Genomic DNA, 23,651 nt, shown 5'->3' with positions numbered 1-23,651 from the left:
TGTAATGCAGAATGTAGTGCCTTTATAGTTTTAGGAAGACCGTTAAAGGCATAAATGTTTTTGAGCAAACAGTATTTACCTTTTTTCTCTTGAGATGCTGTTCATCTTTAACTCTTCAGGTTCTTCTTTGTAGTTGCAGCCAGTAGTCTCTACTGTTTTTCTCATCTAGGTACAGTTTTAGCTCTTAGCTGAGTATTTCTATTGAATTTTGCAACACTGATCCACAAATGAAGGACAAAGAAATGAATGAAGACTATGAATATTCAGAATTTCTTGAGCAGAAGCAAGGAAAGAGGAATTTCCTCCCAGATTCTCCTTCTGTCCCCCCAACTTCTGTGGTTGAATTTACTGTATTCTAGCTTTTTATTTTTTAATAGGATTGAGGGTGTGGTTTGAAATTTATTGCAGCAGAGGAAACTGTAGAGCTGTTTAAGGAAACTCTTGCTCCCATGCCACTGTCATTGCTGCTGCAGCTGTGCTGAAGCTAGGCCATGCTATAAACTGGATTGCTGAAAGGATACTCTTTGTCTGTGAGGGAGAGAAAACTTCCCCAAAAGGCATGCTTTTATTTTTTTAATAGCCATGGGTATTTCACTGATCTGGTATACAGTGAAGTTCCAGTTATGCTGGGGAGGTTCCAGTTACACTCTGATGAAGAGGTGGGAACAATCTGTGAGGGAAAGCAGGTACTCTTAAAAACCAGCATTGTTACCAGAGGAGTACATGAAACTGTTTCTGAAAAGAAGATCAAACTTAAATACAAGTTACTTGTTCCAGTGCAGTATGTACTCTGATTTCTTTGTGCCTTTTGGCAGAAAAGCCACTAATTTTTGTGCCATATACTGGTATATAAGTATTTAATGTATTTGTGTGACTGTAGGAGAGTCAAAATATTTGGGGAGTATCTGTAGCATTAATTAGCTACCATTCAGTAAACTACATTCATTGCATTTTGAATAAAATAAAAATGTTACTGAATTTACCTCTTTCTTTTCATACACTGAGTTTAATGATATTATAATTTGGCCTGTGCAGAAAGAAGTAAATACAACCGTTGAATATTCGTACTTGCATCATCTGAATCTAACTGCTGTTTGATTTGTCCTGTGATTTGGATCCATTCTGATGACTTAATTTCACTTATAGTGCAAATTGTATTTGATTGACATGTGTTATGATTGAATAGTCACTATGCCTGCACTGACAACTTAGCATGAACTCCCTTTGGGAACAGATTGTACATATACTTTTATGAAGTATTTCACCTATAATAGGTTTTTGATTAAATCTATTTTAATATGTGTCATTAAATACAGGCTTAGAAACTTTTATTTTATTTGATATGTGTTGACAGATCTACAGGCCAAATGTTCTAGTTGTCAGACTCACTTTCCTAATTGTTTTGTGTTTGTACAACCTGTAAAAAAAAAAGTAACAATTTCAGTGTAGTAACTAAAATTTTACGTTTGAACAGGAAAATAACACCAACTGTTTTGTTTTGGTTGAATCTGCCTTCACAAATCTTCAAAACCTTGCTATTGCTGTAGCATATCAGACTCCTGTTTTATTAGAAGGACCAATAGGATGTGGCAAAACTTCATTAATTGAACATTTAGCAGCTGTTACAGGAAGAGCAAAGCCTCCTCATATTTTGAAAGTCCAACTTGGGGATCAAACTGATAGTAAGGTAATTGATGAGCAGACGTAATTTTTACTTAAAGCATAGATTTAACTTTCTAATAAGATAACGTTTAACTTTTTACCCAAAGACCCCACAACCCCCAATTCTGTAGTACTGGTCTTACTATTGATAAGAATAGATGAATGTGAAGAAAAATCAGAGTTAAGCTTCAGTAGGTTTTAAATTATGTGCATAATTGTGCTGTTTCTGTTTCATTTGAATGATGCTTTATCAGGGTTTTTTTTATGGGGAAGGGCTTTATTGATTTTTTTTAATTAAAAAAATATTTGTATTGGAAAAGATTCTAAAATGACTCAAGCTGGTGCTGAAGGCTGTATGGACACTTTTATTTCAGTTTAAGTGAGCTAATGTTTGATTTGATACCATTTTTTTTTTTTTATGGTGAAGGTGAGATGAAGTAAGATCCTCTGATGTTGAGGACACTTGCACTTACATAATAGTGATCAAGCTCTACCTGTAGAGATCAAACTAGAGGTGAAGATAATTTCACGTTCTTCTGGTTTTGCTTATATAACTTTTGAGCTTGAATTGATTTATGTTGTTTGGCTCAATTTCTATTTAGTTTTCCAAGGTGGTTAGTATCTACCAGAAGTGCTACCTGAAGGTTTTTATCAGCATGCATAAGTGCTTTTTTTTTACTTTCAAGGAAAAGCTGATTTCACCATCTCACAACTATTCTCCACAAGAGTATTTTTCATATACATTAATGAGACCACCCTATTAAGAAAAAGTGATAAGGTTCAAGGTACAAAATATGTAGTAGTGAAACCATAAACTTAAATAATTAAGGAGTGCTTAAATATGGAGGTTACAAAACCAGTAAAGTGTTGCTTCTCTGTAAAGTTGTATCTTTCATTAACTTGTTTTATAATTGCTCTTACTAGCTTAGTCACAGACCTTTCAAAAATGTAAAGTTCAGTGCTGCCCTGGACAGTTTTGTATGTTATACTGTTGGTTTTTTGTTAATTATAGCAGCACAACTCTGTAAATTCACTTCCAATTGCCTGGTTCATTACTGTGTTTCAGTTAGTTTATCATAGATGTGGAGGGGTGAAACTTTTTTCCCCTTAATTAAAAAAGTGTAATGCTGGGGACAAATTACCAGGTGTATTGTTTAGTAATGTGGAGGCTAAGTAAGTGTTACTTGTATACCAACTTTTGTAATTTTTGTAAGTTTTTTACTCTGAGCATTTAAGGGATGTAATGAACAGGTCTCTAATTTACTGATTGTTTGTCATAGACGCTGCTTGGAATGTATCGTTGTACAGATGTACCAGGGGAGTTTGTATGGCAACCTGGAACCTTGACACAAGCTGTTACCAAAGGTCATTGGATACTTCTGGAGGATATTGATTATGCTCCTCTGGATGTGGTATGTAGGTTCATGTTCACTGTAAGGTACTGGTTTTAAGGTCCACATGAGCAATTTTTGGAGTCTAATCACCATGAGTTCTGCAACGGCATGCTGAAAATACTGCCCCTTTAAAAGGAGTTAGAAAGGATTAACCTGTCTTTGTTCACATATTAGCACACCACATTAGTTTTTGTCATTGTTTTAGAGTAGTTATGACACTGCCATTGATGCCAAATTTCACTCTGAAGATTTGAATTGACGCTGATAATGAGCTATGTGTCTTTTAAATCACATTTTAATATTTGAAAAGAAATGCGGCCCCAAACCCCACAGAATATCATCACTGTATTAGAGTGGTGCTGTTAATAAGTTTTGGGGTTTGGGGTTTTTTTTAGTGTTTTGTTGTGTGGTTTTTTGGGGGGTTGGGGTTTTTTTTTTCCTTATACATCTCTTACCTCTGGCTTGGATATTAAAATTGTTACATTAAGCAGTATAGGTTTTTAACAGATTTCCTGTTTGCAGCTCCAGAACGACTAGTTAGAATGTCATCCTTCTCTTTTGAAGTAATGGCTGCTGAAAGCATGTCTTCTGCAAGAAGGATGTCGTAGAGATGTTTTGCTGTATAGGCCTGCTGGACATTCTGCAGATAGTTTTCTTTCATATCTGTTCTGTAAAACATCCTTCGTATGACTAAATAACCTGACAGCTTGTTTGTTGGGTTTTAGGCTTCTGAAATATAGGGAATTTATAAGAAAGCCAAGAAATACTACTTGTATACACCAGACAGTTTTTCCATTGCCAGAGGGTCACACACTTACTTGCTTCTGTGGACTCAGCTCATTGCACTCATCATAAGAATGCCATGAGTAGTATGCTGCATTCCTCTCTCCCTTTCTTCAGGTCTTCCCTGCAGGCATCCTGTCTCCTTTCTCCGTATCAATGTCTCCATGCTTGCCTCCCTTTGTGCTGAGGGATCGTTGTGGTCCTCCCTCCCTTTTTTCCTTCCACCATTTTTACTGTCCATCTGAATGGAAGGATAGATTCTTTAAATAGGTACCAAATTCTCCTGGGGTAGCAGGGTATACACTGGAAAATGTTGATGTTTGAGAATGACATCCTTGAGATGCAGATCATCTTAGTTCAGGCAGATGAAGAAAATAAAGGTTTCTGATGTGAAAGTGTCTAATAATTGATTTGAAAATTCAAAGCAAATAGTTTTGATTTAGACTTGCAGTGTAAAGACTGTCACTTCCATTATCTTATCAATCTGGATACAGGAGAATGAAGATAGGTAAACTTTACACCTGTGACTTCCACTGCTGATTAAAATTACTGGGGTCTCTGCAATTCCTGTTAGCATTACTTAAAAGCGCAATCTGCAGGAATGGCAGTGGCTGACAATGTAGTGGTGCTCCGTGGAAGTGCTCTAGCATCTCGAAACAAGTGTGAAATGAATATGAAACAAGTGTGGATGGGTGTGCCGTCTGTTACGGTTTCACAAAAAAAAATAAATCGTCTTATAAATTTTCTTCTTTTCCAGATCTCTGTGTTGATTCCTCTTTTGGAAAAAAAAGAGTTGCTGATTCCTGGTCGTGGTGACTGTTTAAAAGTAGCATCGGGATTCCAGTTTTTTGCGACCAGGAGGTAGGCTTGTAAAGTTAAATGAGGTTAAGAGCATGGATATCCTGTTTCTGAGTCAAAGACAGGAAATGCAAGGTACTTGGGCAGAAGTAGCAATTCCCAATTAACAAGCAATAGAAGCCATAGAAGTTGTGAAAGGAATTTTTTCACTTTAGAGCAGCCTTACATTACTACCGGGTGAATCCAGTCTTTGTACACAAGGGTCACATCCACAGGGCTGAAGGAATGAAACTTGCCAGGGGGAAACCCTACAAAACCAACCTTTCACCAAAACAAAATACCAGTCTCAGCAATCACTGTGTGAAGGTTTATGATTGATAGTCAAAAGGTGTCTTGACTTGCTAGTTTTAACAGCACCAGTGTGAAATATTTCTTAGTTTTGCTGGTCTTGGGGTAGTTGGTAGTCTGACTATTGAATGCGATTAATTTTCTGGGTTTTGTTTTTTATTCCACCCCCTTGAGCAGTTGTATACATGTGTTCTGTAGAAGATTTTTTTAAGAATTTCATGAATAATTTTAACTGAACCCTGCATCTATAGTAAAATAAAATAGCTTTATTTGGGAATCAAGAAAAAAGAAATAGAAGTAATCTTTTTTTTTAAGAAAATCTGATTTGTGAAAGTCTTATGTCAGTATAGAGGTTTGTAATGTTTTCTAACCAGATAAAAGATCTAAGGTACACTCGCTGACAGTTTCACTGTAGTAATGGCTCATGTATCAGATGTCTTAATATATAAGGAGACATTTTGACATAATATTGTTATCAGCTTTGAAGGTTAGGATATCTAGAAGGGGAATAGTTATGTAGTTTGCAAATGTTTTGCAGTTTACTTCAAAACCTTTAACACATTTTTCTGTTTTTGTCTTCTATAAATTTGTTCTTTTCTTTATCTGATCTATTTTTTCTGAAATTGTATCTTTTAGATCCAATTCTCTTTTGGTTGTCTCATCTACTACAATTTTCTTCTTTTGTATACTTGGTCAACAGTTTGTATAGCAGCAAATTGTAGTTTCTGTTGGGCTAGTTTGACCAGATTTGATAAGTCTGTTGCAGTTTCCAGCTGCGGAATATTATTTTTATAAAAACACAACAAAACAAGCAAACCACAAACCCAATATCTAATGCTTTGTATGTGCCAGGCTTCTTCCACAGTGGGTGTAACACATGGCTGCATAGTTATTTGTGCAGTAAAAAAAGAAAAAAGGGGAACAAAATACGTGATGGAAAGGACTGTGAGCCTGAAGAATGAGGAAAAATCAGGAAAGACTGTGAAGGGGACTGGGACTGGAGATGCTTTTCCTGCCTCTCTGCAATAGAGTACAGATCCTTTAGGATTTGTGGAAGATATTTCCCAGGCCACTTCTGTCAGGCTCCTCTCTTTACAAAGGATTCTGTATGTCACTTCTGATAGACTTAATTTATTGTCAGTTGTCTTTCTGTAAGTATCTCCAAGGAGATTTTGCACTACAGGGGGAAAAACACTGTGATAAAAGAACAGATAATTTGAAAAGCAGAGGTATGCAAGGTAGGGTATGTGACAGTACAGTGACAAACAGCGGGTGATCTGTGCGTGCACGTTATGCTGTAGCAGCAGTATGAAACATGCTCTTTGCACAAGAATGCACGGAAAATGTTCAGTTCTTCAGCAAGACACAATATGCTGTGTTTCTTCATGTTATTTTGATTTAGGATATTCAGTTGTGGTGGAGGTTGGTACAGGCAGCAAAGCAGCCATGCTGCTCTTCTGGACAAATACTGGACCAAAATACATCTGGATAACATGAGCAAGGGAGAACTGAAGGAGGTATGGCGTGTGTGCGTGAAAATAATTGTTTCAATTAAAGGTAATGCTTTTCGGTAATAAATTTGATCCTTATTTTTATCTCCAAGTTGCACAATACATCCTTATCGTTTCAGATTTGTCCTGCTAATTTTGAAGTAAGTGGGCAGTTTGTCAGGAAAAATTTAAGTGAATTGGACAAAGATGTCTGGAACTTGCCTTGGCAAACACTGTTCTGGTTTGAATGGGTCTAAGAAACAAATTGCTTTGCCAGTTTGTAGCCCACAGAGATTTAAAAATAGAGAAAAAGGAAAAAAAAAATGAGCTTACTCTAATCCTGAATTCTAAGTTCTGAGATGAAAAATAGTTGGTCAGTTATGAATTACAAATAACTGTTTCTATTGCCATCTTTTGTTAGCATCTCTAGGGAATGTTTGCTTTGTGTAGTCCTTCAAAAAATTAAAGGAGCCCAAGGCTTAAATGAAAATAGAATTCTCTAGAGATTCTCCTTGTCATACAGAGCTCAGGACAGGATCTGATTTTAAAAGAACCTTGCCTAAGGGAAAAGGGGATGAATAGTCTTTAGCAGAAGAAACGTCTGAATTTTCTAGTGTGAAGAAGATAGTTTTTTCTATAGGAGTCATTCACTCCTTCAGACTCATTGAGCAGCAAGAATGGTTATGGGTGACCTTAAATATCTGTGTGTTTTTTTTTTTCCATTTTGCCATTTGTCAGCTAATTGTTAGGAATGGGGCAAGAAGAGCACTTAATTTCGTGCTTGTAAATTTTGTTGGAGGGGAAGCAATTAGATGCATGGGGAGGCCTCTGCAGACAGTTTGCTAGAGATACACGTACTTGCATACTGTAGCTGCTTCTACTACAAACAGATCCACATGGGCAGGAATTTTAGGGAGCTCACAGTTGTAGTATTAAAAAACGCTATCTGGCTGAACTGATGTCGAAGATGACCTCCAGAAAGGGCCAATATTCAAGTAAAGCTTGGCTGTCAAAACCTTAAGAAAAAAGGAGGCTTTGCTGCTAAATATGTCACTCACCACTAGGTTCTCTCTGTTCTTTTTTGTAACTTTGTAGCTCAAATCACAAAATTATATATCCTTTGTAGGATTCTGTAGTAGTAGAAGAGACAGTGGTAGAAAACACCCACTTGCTTGTCTTGCAAATAGACTCATGTTCTTCTGGTTAATCTTAAAAGTCAGTCTGGCAGGGTAGGACCAGCATTCCTGGCCTGTATCTGTGAAAAGCTTATTTTGTGAAGCAATAATTTTGGTTGGCAAGCTTCAGTGGAGAGAACTGGGCTGAAAGGAAATTACAGAAGAAGAATTAGCCCCTTAATGTGTCTTTGTCAGCACAGTGAATAGACAACTTGAATGCTCAAAAAAAAATCAGTCATAAAAAGGAGAACAGGAGGTAAGAACTTTTGTTATCAGTTGTAAAGCTGTATGATCATGATTTGAGTTTAGATAGAGTTGAAAGTACCTTTTGTTCTTCCTGTTGGTATTTGTACAAATGTATTAAATGAATTGGAGTAGAGTTGAGTTGGTAAAAGTCACTTTTGACATCCAAATCGATATCATACAAGTCACAATAACTTTTATGTTCTTCAGATGAGAGATTCCAAGAGAGTGATCTTGTGCAGCTTGCTAACTTGAGTATCTATCAAAGTGTATCCTATAAAAATTTGAGGTGACCTGGTGGTTTCCTTCCAATGCTAAAGATTTTTTGTTTATTTGTTTTTTGATGTTTTTTTTCTTCTTTTTTTCAGGTTCTTCAAAGGAGATACCCCAACCTTGCTCTTGTAACTGATCACTTGCTAGACATTTACATTCACCTTACAGGAGACAAATATCAGGCATCAGAAAACAGTGCTTCTGGCTCCAGGCACATACCAGAAGATTCATCAGAATCAGTTTCAGAAAATAAGAAACCCAATCTGGAAGGAAGAGAACTATCTCTAAGGTTATCTTATATGTTTATTAGAAGGAAATTTTAGTCAGCTAGCTGCAGAGATAGAAGGGTTAATCTTTGTTATTCTTCTTATTTTTTTAAAATAGTGATAAAAGTTTGAATAATTAAACTGGAATTTCATAAAACTGGGAAAATCCATTTTTCATTTTAAAACTGATTTATGTATCTTTTAAAAAAATCTCAATCTGAATTATTTAGGACTTTCTGTTTGCTACACTTTTTTTTGAGGAAAAAGTGTAGGTTTTGTCATATGTGGTGCTGAGTTGGTGTCAAGCCATATGGATTACTTCTCAATTCATTTTAATGCAAAATACCAGTTCTAGTTAAGAACTGAAATGTACGGTATAATGTTCTCACAATAGCTAGAAGATAATATTTGCACCAACTGAATGTATATGCTTATCTAGATAATTCTGTATTAGACACTCACAGCATTCTAACTTACAGATGACTGAAAATAACCAGATCTGTAGTGTATGATTAATTTCAGATTTTTTTATGATGAAATGCAGTTTAATGTTCAATTATTTCTTTCTCTCATACCAAATGTCAATTCTACTTATGGAATTTCTGTAACCAGTAGTGCTTTGAATTAGTGAATAGTAGGTATGGGTAGTACCCAATATTTTTGTGAAGCATAAGAATGCCACTAATTTTAAAACAGCAGTTGTTTTTTAGAATTACGTGTTTCCTTTTCTTGCCTTTCAGAAGATTTTGGTGTTGATAAGGAATCAGTATTTTGAAAAAAATTTTGAAAAGTTTTTATCCCTTTCTGGATGAAAAGTTTGCTGCTTCTCAATTTTTTTTTTTTTCAATTTCAGAATTCATTTTTGGTTTAATGGAGTATGTATTATCTATTTCTAAGTAACATATCTGAAAGCAACACTGTTGGTCTTTGTGCTCAGCTACTTATTAGAATTTAGCATCCTATTTATATGTGTCTTCCCGTGTACAACTTGCACAACAACTAAATGCGCAATTGCCAGAAGATGACACAATGACCAAAGCTGAATATGAAAGAAGGTGCTTTGTGTTTTTGCTTGTAATAGCAATTTTTTTTTTTTTGCCTCCAGAGACTTACTGAATTGGTGCAGCAGGATTGCTTACAACTTTGACAGTAATTCTTCAACCATGGCAGTGAATATTTTTCAGGAGGTGCGGTAAGACTTGATCTGGAAATGGCTTGCTCAAGTTCTAGCAGTGTCTCACAAATCTTAAAACCCTCTGTTTTGGAATGTGAGATGGGAATTTACATTTAGTTTTATCCAAAGGAATTGGACTGTAGTTGGAATGTTTGTGATCCATCTATTGGAGGCTTTCCTTACTACTAGGAGGGTTGTTTGCAGTAATGTGCTGAGAGCCAATCCAGACTCACTACTGTCATACAAACAGCACGCTGTAACATAATTTTGAATTATATGAGCTAGGATTGCATATGACTGAGAGTAAAAGTTTTAAGATCTTTCCTTTTTCTTGTAATATGAGACTTCTTTCCTATGTATCAATTTACATTCCAGGTTTTAGAAGTTCTTATTACATCCTTTGAACTCCATTGTTTGACTCAATCTGTGGACAGTGAAATAATTTTATTTACCGTGGCTGGATTGGATTCAGGCTCATGTAAATTAAGATGGTGCTTGACAGATCATATCATACAAAATTTGTATTGAAGAAGTTGGTTTGTTTTCTCCTTGATAGGCATTGGACTGTTTCACAGCTATGCTGTCCAACCAAGGGAGCAGACAGAAAATAGCAAAAATTATTGGAACTAAACTAAACATTTCTAAGAAAAAGGTATGTTGAGCTATAATTAATGTGACATTTATTGGTAATATTCTATAACTTGCAATTTTTCTACTGATTAAATGTGTTCTGCTATTTTTCTTAAAAATTATACTCATCCGTCCCAAACACTTTTTTTTTGATCTCTGTACTATCCTGGCATCTACACTTTTCTCCAATTTTATTTTCAGCTATGGTTTTGTTGGGTTATTTTTTGGGTTTTTTCCCACTGAAAGTTCCATTGAACCTGTTTCAGAGCAGACTGCAAATGACCTCATGATGCAAAAGAAGTATCATGCAGCTGGAACAGCACAATTGTCTAGGCACGTGATACTGCTAGATGCACAGAGTAGTAAAGAATGTCGTTTTTTTTTCTTTGGTGGTTACAGTGAACTTCAGTCACTTCAACGAAGAGATTGGAGAGAAATAGAATCTTCCTTACTACTTGTCCTGTAATCATTGATTCCAAAATCAAGTACCTCTCTAGAGGCTAGTAACTCTATATGTATTAATGGCATTTGATATAAATGGCTGAATTAAACTAAATCATTACTTTGTCAGCTATTTCTGACTATAGAAGTTTGATTGCAAAGAAACTTCCCTCCTTTGTTAAGATGGAAAAACTTACCAGCTGGGTGGACAGATGGATCCCTGAAACTTCTGTGGATTTTTCTGTTTGTCCTTCTTCCTTTGCATTATTTCAATACAGAAATGTAATTATCCTCTGCCAATGGCAAAATATCCTTCTTTACACAGAGGTATTCACCAAAGGTGTTTTGAGGGAGGTTGGTTCTTTATTATTAGCTAAGATAACTGTTCTCAGGTTCAATTTGATGTAGTTGAACTACCGTGGAAGTACATAAAGTAGAAAAATAACGGCATAGACCCATTACCAAGTTATTAAATGGAAAGATGTTTGTACAGACAATAACACTTCTGAGGTCCTTCAGTGTTTTAGGTGATGAGTATGTAAAACCTGCAAAATATAAAATCTGACCATGATCAATTAGCTTGCTGCAAATTAGTACTGGTAGCGTAGCATGGGTGTTCTTAATGTGATGTAGGCAATGTTAGTATTGGCAATGTTGATGTTTTCTTCACAGGTGGAGTTCTTTTGTGAGCTCTATAAACCAGAAATTCTTATACGGGAACAAGAAGTCTCTGTTGGAAGAGTGCATCTCATCAAGAAACAAACTCAGGCTCTCACTGTACAAAGGTAGAATATCTTGTAGTTTCCATGTGAATTGAAATATTTTATGGTGGAATAGATTGGAAGTCACAGGATTTAAAAAGGAAAAAAAAGCAAATTTGATATTCTCTAATGAAAAGAATGTGATGAGTTTTCTCTTGTGATCTGAGTTTTTCCTTGTGTATTTTCAAGGCTGTCTGCATCATACTTCTGGCAGCCAAAGCATGGAAATTTTCAGCCTCTTTTGAACTAGAGTTTCTTCAAAGCACTGTGGATCCACAGCTGTTAAAAGATTTTGATGAATCTGTCTTTGTAAAGAGGGTTTTTTGTAGTATGTGGTACTAGCTCCACTGGCCAAGGAGTTCTTTGGAAACCCTGAATTTCTTGGTTGTATCTTGAGAAAAATAAGCATCTTATAAGGGTATCTTGGAACTGATTTTTTTCCAAACCTATATTTTTAATAAAATAAAAAAAATCCTAAATTTAACCACTCCTCTAAAAAATAGTAAAGGTAAAAGTGAAATGAGCTCCTTGATAAATCTTGAGCTTGAGTTGCTTCCTTTGTTTTTCCAGAGCAAAACAAACCTTTGCTGCCACACGGCCATCTGCAGTATTGATTGAACAGCTTGCAGTTTGTGTTGTCAAAGGAGAGCCTGTGCTTTTGGTTGGTGAAACAGGAACTGGCAAAACCTCAACTGTTCAGTACCTTGCTCATATTACAGGTAAATAAAGTGTGAAGACTGTAACTTATTTGAAGATGATTTAAAAAGCAGCAAACAAACAAAAAAAACCCCACAAGCTGATGGTGCTTTCTATTTTTGTTTCAAGGACACCATTTGAGGGTTATCAACATGAACCAACAAAGTGACACGGCAGATTTATTAGGGGGGTGAGTCACTGACTACTGTTTGTTACGCAGAACAGACAAAATTGGCAGTATCAGAACAAGCTTCTAATGCACGTATCAAGTGTTGTCAAAGAATTGTTCTTAGACATGTATCTGTTTCATAGCAGCACAAATGTCTTAAACATGTTTGCGTACAAAAACCTTGTTTCCTAGCTGATGATCAGAGGCAGTTTCAGTGAATTGTGTGCACATCTGTGTGTGATGAAGACATTTAAAAGCACAACCCGATGTCTCTTTAAAAATGGCTAAGCTGTTCAATATAAATATGATCTAATATTCACTGGACATACTGGTTGCTAGTAGTAAAAATACTGTACTTGTCAGTGTGGTCCTGTCTTTATAAAATTGCCTTATAAGGTGCGTTTAAATATGTGCAATTTTACTCCATTAGTTGAGTAAAAAAACTTTTTGGAAACCAAGGTTCCTTCATGCACGATATTGTTGTTTCAGTAACTGTTTTCTTTTTAGTTGCCAGATGCTAGTTCCTGTGTCACAAATAAGTAATTACTCCTTTGCTTCTCTTTAGTTACAAGCCTGTGGATAACAAGCTGATCTGGCTACCTCTGCGAGAGTCTTTTGAAGAACTCTTCTCTCAGACATTCTCTAGGAAGAAAAATCAAACTTTCTTGGGACACATTCAGACCTGCTACAGGCAGAAACGTTGGCATGATCTGCTGAAATTAATGCAGCATATTCATAAATCTGCTATTAATAAGGAAGCAAAAGAAAATGCATCTGGTGAGAATTCAGACTGATCAAACATACATCATTAGTAGTGAACCATTGCAGACAGTAGATAAATACTGGCGATTTTTTTTTTTTGTTGAATTTGGGTTTGTGTTTTTTCTTTTATCCCCCTTTATTACATCCTTTCTTCTGATTTTGAAAAATGCAATCTGTCTACAACAAGACATTCAAAATACTGTTGGAATAGTGGTTGGGTTTGTGTGTTTTGTGGTGGGTTTTTTTCCCCCCTTTTTTTCTAACTCATCACTGCAGTTAGCAATGTCTGACAGTGTGAAGGTTGACTTGTCTGACCCTTGACATCTGATCTCTACACAGCATTTACTTGTTTGCTGTGTTGGTGAACAGTCCTTGTTGTTTGTGTGTCGGTCTTTCATGTGAATGTTTTCATGCTTTCTTTCAGTCCTGGAACCTAGTTAGGTCTCACAAATATATCCTGTTTTAAAAAGCAAAACAACAACAATAAAAAGAAAAACCAAACCCAAAGTAATAGCTCTCTTGGGGTGGTAATGACTTTAAGAGCTTGCTGATGACTTGGTTTCACTGTCAGTGATGCTGACTTGCCTAGTGAGAGACTCTTTAATTTTGTCTCCAAATAATAGTTCTTGTTTTATACATCACAACCCATTTGGGACAGAGATAATATTGATACATGGCCTTGCATGGAGTGGTTTCTGGTTCTAGACCTGCTGAACAAGTGAAGTTTTAGCTTTCATTCAGTATGGGTCAAGTAAACTTAATTTATGAACTTTGTCTCCCTTCTTCTTTCAGCTGGTTCTTCTAAATACGCAGATATTAAAATAAATGCCCAGAAATGTGTAAAAAAAAAAAAAAAAAAAAAAAAAAAAAAAGTTTTAAAGACTGCTTGTTGCAAGTTTGACAATCCTAAAATAAAGACAAGCTGAAATCTGTAACTTGCAAAGCTAGCAACTTAGGTCATTATGATGCTGTATATACCTCAGTCTGTGACTTTAAACACATAACTGAAATAAGTGCAATAGTAAATAATGTCATAACTGACAAGCAACAGTGTTTTTACTGATACTGAAGTCTTCATTGTTAATCTGTTCTGTCATAAGGTTTGTAAATTTGGATTTATGACTTATTTTTCTGAGATATATCTGTCTCTGGGAATTGGAGAGTGGTAACAGTCATGCTGGAACCAAGTGCAGCATAAGTATTTGTTCCTAAGCTAGGACATGCTGCAATGAATAGCAAGTTATCTTTACCCATATATCAGTAGTGTTCAGCTAAATTAAAACAAAACCAGCAAAATTTAATTTTTTCTCCTTTTTTTTAATTTATGAGATGTCAGCTGTGGAACTTGAATGTTTTCATTGCTCAGCGAAGCTCACTTTTGTATCTCCATGTATCTTGAAACAGCTTGATTAAAATACTGTTGTTAAACATTTTTTGTGCTATTGTTCCGATGCTACAAGCTTAAATTTGTTTTGTTTACAGGCTCACCACTGAAGGAAAAGTGGGAGGCGTTTGGTCTTAAACTGAATCATGCTCATCAACAGATGAAAATGACAGAAAATGCTCTTCTCTTTGCATTTGTTGAGGTACTTAGAGATTTGCATTTTGATGGTAGGCAGAAGAAGGAGAAAAATTTAAAAGACTTGGCAATCAATATTATATAAATAACTTCCTGGCAAGAATCTTGCTGTGAAGTAAAACTTGTTCCATGATAACTCTGTGGAACGAAGTGTGCCACTTCAAGGAGGTGGTGGTTAGATGGGGACTGGGAGAATGTTTTGTGGTAACACATTAATTCAATGCTGTCTAATAGGAATTAGGATTGGTATGATGAAAGAATATCAGCAGTATGTCATATCATCTTTTTAAGTGTATGAGATTAGAAAAAACGTATTGACCAATCTCTAGTAGGACAGGCTCCTGTCTAGGGACTCCTGTGAAGGATTTAATATTAAGAACCTATGTTGTTTATCTAGAGGTTTGGTTTTTTTTTTTTTCTTCCAAAGTTTCAAACCCGTAAGTGTGATTAGGGGAAACTATGATGATTTATGCATATTTGTTCCTTGTCACTCTGTTAGTCTGAATATAAGCTTTCAAATTTGATGTAGTGTGCAAAATGTTGACCAGTTCTCTTTCTAAAAAAATGACTGTGTGAATAGTTAGAGAACCTTTTGACTTCAGTATAGTTTTAATGAATAAGATACAGTACCCTGAGGGATGTAATATTGCTTCTGTCTTTGGATTTCTTTAGATTAACTGACTGTATTCTCATAGTGTAGTCAGTGAAGCTTATGCACCAGTGATGGGTATCACTGACAGGCAGTGTTGCACAAATAAGAGAGCTTAATTCTATTTGAGCTAATCTAGATAGTAACTGATAATGGTGATAACTGTATGACTTCTGTGACTTCTGTGACTTGCATAATAATTGCTGTTCTTGAGGGGGAGCAATAAAACTGCTGTTGCTATAAAAAGTCTAATCAACTCATAGACTAGAAAATAAATATTTCCACTATATAGATGCTTCAGTTGATATATCGTTGCTGGTGATGTGATTAACAAATTGATCTTATTTTTAGGGTACTCTGGCACAAGCAGTAAAAAAAGGAGAGTGGATTTTATTGGATGAGATTAACTTGGCTGCAGCAGAGACTTTAGAGTGCCTGAGTGGTTTATTGGAAGGTTCATCTGGGTCGCTGGTGTTACTAGACAGAGGAGACACAGGTACTATTTCTGTGCTTGCTTATGCTGTATCTTGCTATCCAGTTAGTTGAATTCCCTATCCTATATGGCTCAAAATAAGTCAAGAACATTTACCATTAAAATGAACGTGTGCAGAAGAGAATAATGTATTCTTTCTAGGCTTCATACTTCTATGCAAGAAGTAGGGGGTTTAACTCACTATGGCTCAGGAGATTTCAGCATGCAGAAATTGTTGTAGCTTTTGGCTCTTTGGACTCCACAAGGAGCAGATCTCTCTAGTGCCCTCAGTAAGCATTGCTGTCTCTAAAGACTATTCAAGGAGTGTAACTTTTCTCTTTAAATAAAGTTGAGGTAGCTTGACAGATAAAGACATGGGTCATGAGGTTCAGTTGCTACTGTAGTAACTGTCTTTCACTGAACCTGTGAATATATTCTTTAGCTAGAAATACGTGTACATTTCCAAGTCCTTGTGGGTTGTCCCCAGCCAGCAGCTAAGCACCCATACAGCTGCTAATTCCTTCCTTCCACCCCACTGCCCCTTAGCTGGATGAGGGGCAAGAATAGGAAGAGCAAAAGTGAGAAAACTCATGTGGAACAAGTGATGCAAAAGCAGTCACTAACTAGCTCCCACCAGCAGACCAAAGTCCAGCTTGTCTCTAAGTGACAGCTGCCTTGGAAGACAAAAATCACCATCCCCTTCTTCCTCTACCCCAGCTCTTATTGCTGAGCATGATGTTAAATGGTAGGGAATATTGCTTCGGCCAGTTTGGGTCAGCTGTCCCAACAGTGTTCCCTCCCAACTTTTTGCTCACTCCCAGCCTAGTTGCTGGAGGAGGGAGGGCATGGGGAGGGGGCGGCGAAAGCCTTGATGCTGTGCCAGCACAATTCAGCAGTAGCCAAAACATAGGTGTGTTCTCAACAGCACTACAGGAGCTACCCTGCCCAGCCGGACCTAGTACAGATGTAAAGGTCAAAAATGCAATTGCTGAATATTGTTTTCTAGAGCTACAGATAGAGACAAATGTTGTATGAGCTTCCTAGGCTGGGTTTTCTTCCTGGCTGAGGGAAGCATTGCCTGTTGTTCTGAAAGAGACAAAAGAAGTTCCAAGTTTAGGGCTGATCTAATTTTTGGAATATTTTGTGTTGTTGAAACATCCTGCTGTGCACAAATAAAAGTCAGTGTTTCACTTGCCTGGGGCTGTTGTGAACATGGAGAGATACTTCTGCTAAAATTACGTGGGGTTATTCTCTGAAAACTTTTCACCCTGGTGTTTTAAGAAAATGTAGTAGTGCAGTAATAGAAAACTGGCTTAGATTAAATATACCTCATTTAACATAATAAATATCCTGTGTTTTAGCATTAACCTTATGTCTCTTATTTCTGTTTTCCTTTAGAGCCTCTTGTCCGTCACCCTGATTTTCGCTTGTTTGCATGCATGAATCCAGCTACAGATGTTGGAAAGAGAAATCTTCCTCCAGGAATAAGAAACAGGTAGGAAATAATGATTCTGTGACAGAATACTTAGGCACTGTCTTTTTTTAGAATTTAACTAGCTTCATGAGTTAACCCAGTGAAGAATGTCTTATTTGAAGCCTGAGGATGTAAGTCTGAACTCAAATTAACTTCCTGTGAGAAGTGCTTACCACATCATGGTAAAGGTTTTTCATGAAGCAGCATCAGGAAAATACTTCTGTAGAGTTGCTGAGAATGAGCAAATGGTCTAGCAGGAGTGTAAAGCGTTGTCACTGGAGGCAGGAGAACGATCATTCTTTACAATTAAGCTGTCAGTGCCTGGGAATGCTACTGCAGCAGTTCATGTTCGTGGTGGGGATAATAAAGACAAGTGCTTTGTATCTGTTTAGCAGCTTTTCTCTTGATAAATCAGAAGTGTTGATGATCCTTGCAAAAAGCTGTATATCCAGCCTTGTTCACTCAGAAGGAGAGTGGTTTGCATGGTGGAGCAGATGTGTGATATTCAAAATATTTGATGTATGATCTTCAAACATTTAAGCTGTGGCCAGGAAATTGGAGTGTGGCAAATCCTTTCTTCAGTTCTACCTGCCTGTTCCTGAATGCAAAGATCTTCTGCTTGTATTTGATGCAATTTCCCTCATGAGTGCCAGAAGTCACATGTGTAGTCCCTTACCAGATACATAAACACTGTGCAAGACTGTAGAGATGCACTAACCATATGTAACTAGTCATTTGTAGCTATTGATGGCAAAGTAAGGTTTTATTGCTGTTAGCTCTCCTGGCTTAGTAGTGAAAGGAAAGAAACTGAGTGCAATATGGAAGAAAGGAGATGTCGCCAGCTTCAGCATGGCTTGTTAAGTTTAAATGAATTTATATTTGCATTTGTCAAAAATATCCACCCCTCTGAAGTTAATGGTATTGCTCAGTTGTTTTGTGTTTGCTGTGGTGTGTCCTGAGCTATTGTTTGCAGTTCTAATGCATGGTGTAGAAGGGCTGCAGACTCGTATTCAACACCTGATGCAAATATACTGGACTAACTAACAGAAAATATATTTATTAACTAGAGCTTCCAGTGTAGTGTACTAAATGTGAAGCACTCTGACCTATTTAAAAATACTTGCAACTTCACTGAGTACATGTTTTGCAAATTTTCCTTTGCTTTATTGTCAAGTTGTCTCACTGTGTCATTGCTGAGCTGAATATTTGTAAAAGTAGAAAACAACCTGGATATGCTAGTTCTGGATATGCTAGTCATAACAAAATTAGAATGGGTGATATCTCGTAAGCATCCACTCATTAAAGTAGAGATCATTAGAGAGTCCACTTTGAAAAGTGTTCCTGTTCTGTCAGTGCTCTGGTGTTCAGGCCATAACGTTTGGGTATATATTGCAAATTATTTAAAATTTTAGTTTTAAAAAATACAGATCCATAGTTCACTTTCAGTCTGCTAAGTTAAAATAATTCATATTAATTACTTGAAAATATTAGTAATACTTTTTTTTAACTCTGGTTCTTGAGTCTGTCTATAGGTAGTTTGACAAGTTGGTATTCTGCTGCTTAGAAAATTTTAAATGTTGTATATCATGAGAATCATATATAACATGATTTTTTAAAATATGGTCACATGTCTAAGTGTTACAGATTGATTTGATTCTTACAGGTTTACTGAACTTTATGTAGAAGAATTGAGAAATGAAGGAGACTTGCAAATTCTTATCATGGATTATCTGAGAGGCTTGAATGTGAACAAAAATACAGTACAAGGGATTGTGAAGTAAGTTGGTTGTAATCTCTTAATAAAGCCTTGATGGAATAAGTCACAAAAAGTATGTAATTGTAGCCTGTGGTTAGACTGTTTTGGGAAACGCTAGAATGTTCCCTATGCAGCAGTTTGCATAGTCTTAGGAAACGGAAGAGGGTAGACATCCATCGTCTTCATTCTGAAGGTTTCTGTACTTGTGGGGAGGAGATTTACTTTTTCTTGGTCAGAATTGCATTCTTGGTGGCACCAGTTAAAAAGCGTTGTTGTTGCAGTCCTCTTTCCCATCTGAGAGACTGAAATGGCTTGTTTCTGTACCTCATACCAATGAAAGTCTTGTGTGTTTATCAAGTTACCTTTTTTTCCCCTAGTTTTTAAGGTGTATTACCTCACTACATTAACCTGGAGACCTGTTACATGTTTAGAATACTTTGAGTTTTTATAGTCATTCTCTGTATATCAAGCTCTCATATTAAAAATATGGGCCTAAAATATTCTGTTGCTTTGCTTCACTGACTATACAGATTGCAGAGTTTGGCATGGCTTTCTTAACCTGGAGCTTTTAGAAAAAGTGACAGTTGGAGATAAGCTTAAGTGTTCATACTTGGGGTTTCATTCCTTTAGAGCAATGGTCTTATCAGTAACAGCACTATGTAACTGGAACTTATTTCACCCTTTATTTTTTACAGCTTTTATTTATCTGTGAGAAAGGAAGCAGAAACAAAGCTAGTGGATGGAACTGGCCACAGACCTCACTATAGTCTCCGTACACTTTGCAGGGCATTGAGATTTGCAGCGTCTAATCCGTGTAGCAGCATACCACGGTCACTGTATGAGGTGATTACCTATGCTGGGGTTTGGTTCAAGTGTGTATTAACTATAAAGCCTGTTCAGGTAAAGGATAATCCTCTCTACGTGCAATTTGAACAGAAATGATTCTTTAATCTCTGGGGTTTTTCCTAATGATTTTTCATTTTATCACTGAAAATAATTTTTCTTCTTAGGGCTTCTCTTTGAGTTTCCTGACGCAGCTTGACAGAGGTTCTCACCCATTAGTTCAAAAGCTAATTTGCCAGCATATAGTCTCTGGCAACATCAAAAGCCTTCTCAAGCAGGTAGGTAACTAAGTCTATATAGAACTGTTTGGTATTCAGAGTAGAATTTATTTTGAGTTCTCTTCTCTACCTTTTTCCTCTACATTTCCTTCTCGCAGTCTTGTTTTTCACATTAAAAATAAGAACTAGAAAAAATCAATACTGTTTCTTTGTAATTTTTTACTTCTGCTTGAAATGCCCACATGTTAGCTAGTTTATTTGTTAATTTCAAAAAAATATGGAAGTCTGAATAATTACAGCATTGTGGAGTGTGGGCAGGCTAATACAGTGACTCTGACTGTAAAGCTTTCACAGACTTTTAAGGGGCTTTCACAGGCTTTTTATTTTTAGACTCCAAATGCAGAACACACGGATATGAAGCAAACATCTGTGCTTTGTCTCTAATGGGAAAGGAAGAATCTCAGTAATGCTGGCAGCCCAGTGTGATTTTGCATGGGGGACTGGGCAGGTGGGATGGGGAAGCCAGTTGTAAGAGATAGGTATTTGTTTCAGCATAAAATTCCTTCATATTAGAAAAATATATATGAATATAAAAAGATAAAAGCCAATTTCCTGCTTGGAAGTATACTTCAAAACTCAGTATTAGGACTCCTTGAGACACTTTTATCTTCATGGCACTGACAAAGATTCCTGCTTCATGACCTTGAAATAACCTGGTCAGACTTTTCCTTTAATTTGCATTCTGTGACAAGGGGACAGTGCTTACCTGCAGGAATGCTCAGGGATTAATTTAAAATGACTTCTTACAGAATATGTTGCAGTGGTGTAACAGTAGTTGTCTTCATTAACAGATTATACAAATTAGTTTCAATTTGCTATTTCTGTTGTGTCTCCGTAGCAAATACCAAAACCCCAGGGAGGGAGATTTATACTTATAGAAGGATACTGGATTTCAGCTGGGGATAAAGAACCTGCTGTAGATGAGACTTATGTGCTGACCCCTTCAGTTAAGTTAAATCTGAAAGATATTGCCAGAGTTGTGTCTGCAGGGTAAGTGTTTCAACTTTAATTTAGGTTTTTAATTGAAAAGATATTTATTTGGGCCTCGATTGGTGCCTGTCTAGCCTTTATTGTTTGGCATGAGTAATGTCCATTTTGCTTCTACTTTACAGTTAAATTTCATTATACAGTGACTTGAATTTATACATGTATTTCTTGTCTCCTTAAACCATCTTACTACCATACCTAGTTTTAATGAAATGATAATCTAGAAATTTGCAGTTAGAATAACGTGCTTATTTCACATTACTGTGTAAAGCTTCATGGGTAGCAGTTAGCACTTGGGGGTGGTAAAGTTGCTTATGTTCCCCTGTTAGTGTATGATCTTGGATGCTCCAAGTGAATTAAGTAGTGACACTTTTGGTAGTGTAGTTTGGTAATACAGATCTGTGAAAATTTCAAATAATGTTGATATCTCGCATATGAGAAAGATACAACTTATGCTTCTAAACCACCATTTTGGTTCTCCCTTTTAGGACTCATCCAGTGCTGATTCAGGGAGAGACCTCTGTTGGTAAAACCAGTTTAATTCGCTGGTTGGCTGCTGCTACTGGGAATCACTGTGTAAGGATTAACAATCATGAGCATACTGACATCCAGGAATATATTGGCTGTTACACATCGGATGCCTCTGGGAAGTTGGTATTTAAGGAAGGTGAGTGGGCATATTATATTTACTCCAAATTCCTGTCTCACTTCACTGCTTTTCTCTTCTTTTCTGCTTAACTTGTCTGTTTTATTGCAATGGAGAGATGACTTCTCATAAAGCTAGTAGTGGCATGTTAATGATAATCACTTACATGAAATTCGGTGAATTCGTAAGAATTTGTCATATCAAACTTGTCCTATTGGACATAAAGAAAAGAATTCAACAACTTAATACTGTTGCTTCTGTCTCTGGGTTAGCATTTATACTGAGTGAAAACTGGTTACTAAAAGTATCTGAATGCATGCTTCTGTTAGATTTAGTTTGTTAGATTTTTAACTAGAACTTTTTCTGTTCCCTCCAAGGTGTTCTTATAGATGCAATGAGAAAAGGTTACTGGATTGTTCTAGACGAACTGAATTTGGCTCCCACTGATGTTTTGGAGGCTCTCAACCGTTTGTTGGATGATAACAGGGAGCTGTTCATTACTGAGACCCAGGAAGTTGTCAAAGCTCACCCTCGCTTCATGCTCTTTGCTACACAGAATCCTCCAGGACTCTATGGTGGCAGAAAGGTCTGTATAATCTCTTCTGTTGAGTAGCTACGATTCTAGGGAATGAATCTCTCTTGTATATAGAAGCGTGATGGGGTAAGCTTTCTGATGCATAGCACAGAATTAAAGTTCTCAAGAGGTAGAGATGAGGTGACTGTAGACTAACTTTCAGAACAGCTGGGCTCTGTTTAGGTTAGTTGCTTGTTTTGCAGATAGCAAATTTCTAATTCATTTTGAGTAGTTGAGATTTAAGTGCTTTACTGAACTGGAGTTCACGTATGTTATATTTGACTCGGCATTTCTTGCTCAAGAGCACTGGAGAAGAGATTTCACTTAAGCTATTGATAGCCATTTTGTGCTGGTTTTGACTGGGATGGAGTTAATTTTCTTCACAGTAGCTACTACAGGGCTGGATTGTGCTGGAAACAGTGCTGATAACACAGGGATGTTTGTTATCTCTGAGCAGTGCTTACACAGAGCCAAGGTGTTTTCTGCTTCTCACACCACCCCACCAGTGAGGAGGCTGGGGGTGCACAAGTTGAGAGGGGACACAGCCGGGACAGCTGACCCCAACTGACCACAGGGATATCCCACACCATATGATGTCATGCTCAACAATAGAAACTGGGGGGAGGAGGAGAAAGGGGGGGATGTTTGGTGTTTGTTTCCCCAAATAACCTTTATGCATGATGAAACCCTGATTTCCTGGAAATGGCTGAACACCCACTTGCCGATGGAAGTAGTGGATGAATTCCTAATTTTGCTTTGTATGCGCATGCAGCTTGACCTGTGAAACTGCCTTTATCTCAACCCATGATTTTTCTCACTTTTACCCTTCCAATTCTCTCCCCTATCCCATTGTAGGGGGAGTGTGCAAGTGGCTGTGTGGTGCTTGGCTGCCTACTACAGTTAAAACACAGCACGTTTTAAAGTTGTTGTCCCCATCCAGGCTGTCTGTCTCTTATGCTTTCTTTCAATGTTTATGTGTATGTGCTAATTTGTATGCTATGACACTATCCGTATTTCCTTTGGATGTGTAGGGGAAGATATATAACATGAGGAATATTGAAAGAAAATGTTCAAGCAATAGTATGTTCTCATATTTTAGGTTTTGTCCAGAGCCTTCAGAAATCGTTTTGTGGAACTGCATTTTGATGAACTACCAAGTGCTGAACTTGAAACCATCCTGCACAAGCGATGCAGTTTGCCACCTTCTTATTGCAACAAGCTTGTCAAAGTCATGTTAGACCTGCAAGTATGAGATTCTTCTTTTTGTAGAAGACATGCAAACATATTTCAGCACAAAGTAATAGAAAATCCTTTGGGGGGCAGGTGTT

General features: G+C 36.9%; 1 protein-coding gene across 4 annotated transcripts in view; it reads left to right on the top strand.

The window, feature by feature from the left end:
* The window catches only part of MDN1 (midasin AAA ATPase 1), a 101,362-nt gene that overhangs the window by 10,088 nt on the left and 67,623 nt on the right, over positions 1 to 23,651 (top strand). For all 4 annotated transcript variants that reach the window (XM_075747685.1, XM_075747684.1, XM_075747683.1 and 1 more), the window contains exons 6-26: positions 1,475 to 1,687; positions 2,943 to 3,074; positions 4,597 to 4,700; positions 6,388 to 6,502; positions 8,262 to 8,455; positions 9,538 to 9,619; positions 10,163 to 10,258; positions 11,350 to 11,462; positions 12,009 to 12,157; positions 12,264 to 12,324; positions 12,869 to 13,080; positions 14,548 to 14,651; positions 15,645 to 15,789; positions 17,164 to 17,260; positions 18,903 to 19,016; positions 19,691 to 19,838; positions 20,006 to 20,116; positions 20,955 to 21,106; positions 21,592 to 21,770; positions 22,127 to 22,335; positions 23,423 to 23,569. In XM_075747685.1, the coding sequence (XP_075603800.1) occupies positions 1,475 to 1,687; positions 2,943 to 3,074; positions 4,597 to 4,700; positions 6,388 to 6,502; positions 8,262 to 8,455; positions 9,538 to 9,619; positions 10,163 to 10,258; positions 11,350 to 11,462; positions 12,009 to 12,157; positions 12,264 to 12,324; positions 12,869 to 13,080; positions 14,548 to 14,651; positions 15,645 to 15,789; positions 17,164 to 17,260; positions 18,903 to 19,016; positions 19,691 to 19,838; positions 20,006 to 20,116; positions 20,955 to 21,106; positions 21,592 to 21,770; positions 22,127 to 22,335; positions 23,423 to 23,569 (2,877 nt within the window). The remainder of the gene's footprint in view (positions 1 to 1,474; positions 1,688 to 2,942; positions 3,075 to 4,596; positions 4,701 to 6,387; positions 6,503 to 8,261; positions 8,456 to 9,537; positions 9,620 to 10,162; positions 10,259 to 11,349; positions 11,463 to 12,008; positions 12,158 to 12,263; positions 12,325 to 12,868; positions 13,081 to 14,547; positions 14,652 to 15,644; positions 15,790 to 17,163; positions 17,261 to 18,902; positions 19,017 to 19,690; positions 19,839 to 20,005; positions 20,117 to 20,954; positions 21,107 to 21,591; positions 21,771 to 22,126; positions 22,336 to 23,422; positions 23,570 to 23,651) is intronic.

This window comes from Balearica regulorum, chromosome 3, assembly GCF_011004875.1.
Source record: "Balearica regulorum gibbericeps isolate bBalReg1 chromosome 3, bBalReg1.pri, whole genome shotgun sequence".
In the NCBI taxonomy this organism is placed as follows: Eukaryota; Metazoa; Chordata; class Aves; order Gruiformes; family Gruidae; genus Balearica; species Balearica regulorum.
This window is presented reverse-complemented; position numbering and strand designations above follow the sequence as displayed.